This window comes from Salvelinus sp. IW2-2015, unplaced genomic scaffold (genome assembly GCF_002910315.2).
Source record: "Salvelinus sp. IW2-2015 unplaced genomic scaffold, ASM291031v2 Un_scaffold1614, whole genome shotgun sequence".
In the NCBI taxonomy this organism is placed as follows: domain Eukaryota; kingdom Metazoa; phylum Chordata; class Actinopteri; order Salmoniformes; family Salmonidae; genus Salvelinus; species Salvelinus sp. IW2-2015.
This window is the reverse complement of record NW_019943033.1, coordinates 108,924-116,010: the sequence shown is the minus strand read 5'-3', so window position 1 is coordinate 116,010 and position 7,087 is coordinate 108,924. Positions and strand designations below refer to the sequence as shown.

General features: G+C 42.3%; 1 protein-coding gene across 1 annotated transcript in view; it reads left to right on the top strand.

Moving 5' to 3' along the window:
- Nucleotides 1-7,087, top strand: part of LOC112071433 (protein capicua homolog) — a 65,572-nt gene that overhangs the window by 34,713 nt on the left and 23,772 nt on the right. The window contains 4 exon segments of the mRNA XM_070439391.1: nucleotides 4,272-4,291; nucleotides 5,578-5,671; nucleotides 6,231-6,380; nucleotides 6,549-6,714. Coding sequence (XP_070295492.1) covers nucleotides 4,272-4,291; nucleotides 5,578-5,671; nucleotides 6,231-6,380; nucleotides 6,549-6,714 — 430 coding nt within the window.

Below are 7,087 nucleotides of genomic sequence, written 5' to 3'. Positions count from 1 at the left end.
ACACGGAAACTGAGAGAAACGCTCCACAAACAACTCGATCATTTACCACTCAGTTTACATGCCAGTGTGTGTGCCAACCACGCATAGCAGTGTGTGTGTGTGTGTCGCGTACACGTGGTTAAATAACATGTTGTAATAGAGTGAATAATTGTCCAACCATCTGATTTTATGGTGGTGAAACTGTATTTCATCGTTCCACAACCATTAGGCTACTTCTAATACTCATGACTACCATTATGTAGAACTGCTGCTGCTGTACTGCCACTATTTAAAACACAATGGTAGTGGAGCAATTAGTTGAAGAAGTAGTAGAATAGTAGTCTAGTTGGAAAAGACACTAGCGTTGGTTCCTCTAAGCTTCTTTAATGCTGCTAATTACTCATTACCAATACTCTGTCTCTTTTTATCATTCCTGTAATTCAGTCACATGGTGTGTGTGTATGCACTGCTGAGTCATAAAACACATGACTGAGCACTGAGCAGCAGTTATAACATCAGAGAGTAGGCTACATTAGATGATGCTAGATGACTGGTTGATGTTATTACACTGTAATAACCCTACAGGCTCAGAGGATAAATGACATGATTCCTGGAATGTGGAAGGGAATTGTCTGGAAATATTATTCATGCATTTAATAACAAAAAGCCCAAAGATACAGATAGTGTGGTTTCACAGGCTTCACCGGGTTGTCACTAGTTGCCACAGCTACAAAGTCATAAACCCTGCCTATTTCTACAATTGATCTTCTTAAAATGTGATTTTAAACCTAACTCTAACCGTAGTGGAACTGACAGCATTTTAGCAACATGACATTTTATTTAAAATATCTGTTCATATACACCCCCAGGAAGAATATTACACTTTTTTATTCTAAGCGAACACTTAGATATGGTAATGTTCATGTTTTCATAAATTAATAGAATGTTTGGGAATGATGAGGTAAGGTATTTGTGAAAATTCTATAGCAATATAGAGTGGGAAAGCGGCCGAGGGTTTGAACAATTAATAGATACTGCAGTAAATAAAACCTAATAAAAACATACAGTACCAGTCAAAAGTTTGGATACACCTACTCATTCCAAAATATTTGTACTATTTTCTACATTGTAGAATAATAGGGAAGACATCAAAACTATGAAATAACACATATGGAATCATGTAGTAACCAAAAAAGTGTTAAACAAATTTGAGATTCTTCAAAGTAGCCACCCTTTGCCTTGATGACAGCTTTGCACACTCTTGGCATTCTCTAAACCAGCTTCTTGAGGAATGTTTTTCCAACAGTCGTGAAGGAGTTCCCACATATGCTGAGCACTTGTTGGCTGCTTTTCCTTCACTCTGCAGTCCCCACCCAAGCTAACTGGCTAGCTTGCCACTTCCAGACACAAATGAGAGAACACCAAACTCTGCCTATTTTAATCACCCTAGCAGAGTTGGTTAGGCTGTTTACAAGTTGTCTAGAACGTTCTTGACTAACTATTACTTTTTTCCCCCTACGTTTACTGACACCGGTCATATTCAGCGGATGTTGTGCGTTCGTAAATTCATCAGTTATTCTGCGCTCTGGCACACTTAGACAAGAGTGCTCAGAAATCAGAGTAAAGGGGCATACCTAGTCAGTTGTACAACTTAATGCATTCAACTGAAATGTGTCTTCCGCATTTAACCCAACCCCTCTGAATCAGAGAGGTGCGGGGGGATGCCATAATCGACATCCACGTCTTCGGTGCCCGGGTGACAGTTGGTTAACTGCCTTGTTCAGGGGCAGAAAGACAGATTTTTACCTTGTCAGCTCAGGGATTCGATCCAGCAACCTTTCAGTTACTGGCCCAACACTAACCACTAGGCTAGCTAGATAGCCAGAGTGAAATTGCGAACGCAAGATATATGCTAGCTATCTGGATGACAGTCATTCATGTTCTTGCTAGCTAACCAAATGAGACCTGCATCTCTAGCTGCGAAAAGCCACGGAAAAACGATGAGGGGAAAAAGTCACTCACCCACTCCTCCAATGGCATGACATGACACCTTCCTAGCAGCTAGCTAGCTAGCTAACATTAGGCTCTGTGTTTTTAGATTGCTACATAAATAGATACGCCAGTCTATTAGCCACGTTATGACTGACTTGTGATCATTACCCTTGCTAGTTTGATTGTATTGACATACCAGCCTTAGTTACATTTGTCAGTTTTTGTCCAAAATATTGAGTCATTGAAACTAAAACAGTGCTTCCCGAATGGAGGCAGCAAACAATGTACCAGGCCAGCTGTGATTTACAACCTGATCGCAATATTTTTCGACTACCAAGAAGTGTATTGATGAATTATAATCATGCATTGAACTGCATCCATCTATTCTGCCAACAATGCCTTAGTGTACCTCATGGAATGTTGAGTTAAATAGAACCTATTTTTAAAACCTTCTATAAAAGTTGTTTTTGTCSCATAAACTTGGAATTTTATATTTTTAACTGATACTATTGTGTTTGTTTCATATCTACAAAGTAGTTAAAACACTTGTCATTTGCACTTTAACCACACTGCTAATCTTGCCTAACCTTACATTTTTACCATAGTGCCAATTTTGACTTTGTGGCTGGGCTATCTAGTGGAAACTGCTTCACAGCTACACTTCAAAGAGTTTGATTTCTAGRGCGCCCCCTATGCAGATGGGCGAAGTCGGTACTGCATGTCGATTTTTACTGTTTTTGGTGAGGGACCTTATTTAAACTTCTGTCAAGCGATTTGTTGTCCTCCATCTGAGTGTCTCTGTTCGATTTGCTTGCTCTGCAATCAATCTAGCATACTACCTAAAATAGACCAATGGGGATGGGACATGGGCGGGATTATGAATAGTAATTATTGCGGTATGAGTCAGGTTGGGCAATTTGGGATTTGTAGCCAATAAATGAACGCCAGATACGTCACGGTGGGATTGAATAACAACAGCCAATACGAAGTCATGTCCCAATTTTATATGTTATTTTTTAGGAGCTCTATTTCATTGCAGCTATCAGTGACTGACTGATCGAGTGAGATTTGCATATGACTGACATTCCAGTGCATATTTGAACCAATCAGCGGTCACGGCGGCGGGATGACAGGTGGCTGCCTTGACCAATGGCGGAGTTTAGATTAAGAGAAAAGGGCGGGGCACGGTTGGGCGAGGTTGACACACTGAAAGAGCGAGAGGGGGCAGCCTAGTTTACAACAAGAGGAACAGGGAGGGGAAAAGAAAGAAAGGGCCAGACGAAGCTAGAGAGGACAAATCGTGGGAAAGAGAGTTGAGCTAAAGTGAGGAGATGTTATGATACTACGCTAACTTTTCTACTACAAATACCTGCCGAGCTGACAGGAGTGGGCGCGCGCGAGCGAAGTGACCTGCTGCAGGCGGAGATGCACCGGACCTCGAGCTGCTATTTCTATAAAGCCCCCGATTCCACGGATCTGTGTCAGAGTATCTCCGGCTGGCCTCTCGCTTCGGTTTCCTGCCTTTGAGCTCAATCCGGTCGTTTTCTGTGGTCCAAGGGGAGCAGCAACCAACACAGAACAGTGCTGTGGTCTCGCCCCACTTTCTGTCATTGGGGTCCGAGTTATCATCATCATCATCGCCGCTGCTCATGACAGCGTTGGAGTGAAATACTTCTGGCAACTATATTTTCAGTCAATGACCTTTTTGAGACGTTGATAGATACGAGGCAGGGGTGTGTGTGGGAGCCGACTGAGGCCAAGGTGGTGTTTAAAAAAATATTTACGTTAGTGGGGGTAGTGCATTGGTGGCTAGCCTTCAAGAAAACCCCAAAATGGGTATTTGGATTTAACCAGCAACTGGAGAGCCAGTGGGATATGGGAGATGGATGACCAGTTTTACGCACACTTGCATATGATCCGCCTTGTGTGGTAGAAAGTTAATTGATTGGGAATACGATTTCACGTTACTTTACTTTTTGAATATGAGTTGGTGCCAAAGCAATAGAATATCAATGTTGGATGCTGACAGTGTTTGTAAACCATACGGCTAAACAGGCAGGTGGCTAACGGTTTTGGGAGTAAAAAATGCAGGTGTATTCAGACAGGTTTTTGTCAATCTAGCTACCATCTTATAGATCTAGCACGCAGCAGTCATTGTTCCTCAAATGATTTAAGTGGTTTCATGGTGTGAAGAAAAACATTAGTAACAGACCTTTGTTGTTGTGTAAAGGAAGGGTAGTGACATGAGGACAACAATTGCGTTTCTTTGACTGCTTTCTGTTTCTGTTCTGCGGGTGCAGGGCCAGGGGCGTTACGGAGGGTACGGTGTTATTTGGACCGGTGCACTTGAGGCTCGGGTTGCCTTCTCGAGTTGAACCTGTCGGCTGTATTTTGAAGTAGCACAGGTTATTTTGACTGACAAATGCAGTGCTACTTGCGTCAATGTAGACTGCAATAAACCCCGTCTGTGGTGGCCAGCTAACGTAAGATAAACAATTGGGGTTGTCACTTGTCCTCCAAACTTCAGCAAGAACATCCAAAGTAAACGCATGATGTTGCTCAGCATAGCCTGCACTGGAGTTTGATGGCAAATAGCTGCTGCTAGCCTGTGTTAATTCAGCTAACTAGTAGTTGTGTATAACGTTACACACGGTCCGATGCATACGCATTTGATTGATAGATTCAGACAGATACAAATCCCTTCAATAAACAAATCTAGCAGGATTATGAATTTGATAGCTTTGTCATTTTGAGCATTTGCATAACAACTAGCTAGCCAGCTTGCTATCCACTGCTAGCAATTCATGTTAGCTAGCTTGGACGACACTGACAGACATTCTTGGTCGACTACATGCAATACATAGAATACTCCGTAGATCGTTACTGCCCTATACAATTTTCTAGACTTTCGCACCATTTGTACACTGCTAGACTGAAGCGAGTACGTGTAGAGACACGTTGAACGTGGCCGCGAGGATAGCGTATGTCTCGGACTGATGGGACAATTTACTCCGTAGATGAGGGTGAGGCCTAGTTAACCTATTCATGACCGCAGCACTCCAGTAATGTAAACAAACAGACGAGGGTGCATCAGGGGTTATTAGACCAAGAGGAACACATATTTCTCCGATGATATTTAACGTATTGTCGTATCTTCTGTATCCTGTTGAAACTTGTGACTACTGACTAGTTGGCAATCCATTTGACATGTTATTCCCCGTATTTCATTTTCTGCACTGGGGAAATTGAATTGCTATCGTCAATGCGCGTGAACAAATAGGCTGCTCGCAGAGAATGCGGCATTCGGAAAAGATGAACGGGTGAGCTGGTCTCATGTTGTTGACCGATACGCCTGGCTCTTTATTTTAATCAGAAATCATCATTTACAGATATATCTGTACGTCACCATAAATCATAATAGCAGTGCGACTATTGCAGTGAAAGTTGTGCGTGATGACCGCAATCTGAAGATAAACGTCAGATGCAGGCACTATCGAGCACTGTTGCCATCCACTATACGATCTTGGATCACTGATGAATTTCTCAACACATGGATTTTTATCTGATGTTGTAAAGGGACGTTTTCAAGGACCCTTTTAAATTGAGACTCGTTTTTGGAAAAACACCATAAAGGACTMTTTTTCAACCATGTATTCATCAGAGAGCCCTCAATACCTCCGTCAAGGACTGAGCATGTTTGGTCAGTCATGGTCATTTACTACTTCCATGTGTTTTTCATATTTGTCTCCAGCACCATTTTGAATATTGTAGCAGTATGAATTTGCAGTGAGATATACAGGTCTTTCTCATAGCTGATTGATACTCGCATGGATCAGCTACCTGCTGGTGAGTTTCCAGAGGTGTCCYGTATGGGGAGCAGCAACAGCCTTGAGTATATACCTGAGGCTAATTGGTTAAGCCAGTGAGCCACTGGTCTGGGAAGAAGAGCCTTTGATAGTCACTTCTTGGCCATACTAGAAAAGTGTTCATATTGTCACAAATAAACTATTAGCACGTGTACAGGCTAACAACAATATGTTCCCAAAATCTGGAAATAGAATCTTGTTTACATGAAAGTTGAGATTGTTTATCGGAAGTTGAGATTTTAGAAAAATATGTTTGAGCTAGCTTACTATGAGGAGTGCATTGTCTGGATGTATTGTCAGTCCATAAACTGTTGCTCAAAAATCATATTCACTGACTGGATTACACTGAATAAAAGGAGTAGGCCTCACCATTTCTTCGTATTTCTTTTGCAGTCTGGACTAACGTGGAACCCCGGTCAGTTCCTGTGTTTCCCTGGCATTCATTGGTCCCTTTCCTGGCACCAACCCAGTCAGATGCCTCTACTCAGTCTGGTGAGGGCCAACAACCAATCAATCACCCCCAAGCTGCCAGTCTGAAAACGGGTAGGTTGTGGATGAAATTTGACCCAAATCCCAGCAAGATTACAATTTCTACCATAATTTCGAACACTTGAAACATAATGGATTACGTAACACAAACATTGGTATTACCAGATAACTATCAGAGATTTGAATCATTGCAAAAATACCACCTTTTCCTGTCTTTCTCAGAGTCTCAGGGGGGTGCAGTGCTGCTACAGGAGGCCAACGAGGGCCCCCCCTCCCTAGAGAGAGGACCCACAACACGGCTGACTCCCTCCACGGACGACCTGGCCCCGGAGAGGGAGGCCGAAAGAGAGAGGCCAGACAGTGAGACTGAGAGTGATGTGGATGACCCGTAAGTGTGTGCGTGCGTGACTGCATACGTGTGTGTGTGGACACTAGGGCTGACCCCAATTAGTCGATTGTTTGGTCATTAGGCTGTTGGTCGACCAATTTTATTTTTTAGTTGAGCAGTAGAAAATACACTGCTCAAAAAAATAAAGGGAACACTTAAACAACACAATGTAACTCCAAGTCAATCACACTTCTGTGAAATTCTAAGTGGACAGTTTGATTTCACAGAAGGTGGATTGACTTGGAGTTACATTGTGTTGTTTAAGTGTTCCCTTTATTTTTTTGAGCCAGTGTATTTCTACCAGCTATAAAAATAATTGGAACACCTACTCATCCTATACCAGTTACTATTTCACTAATTTTCTAACATTGTA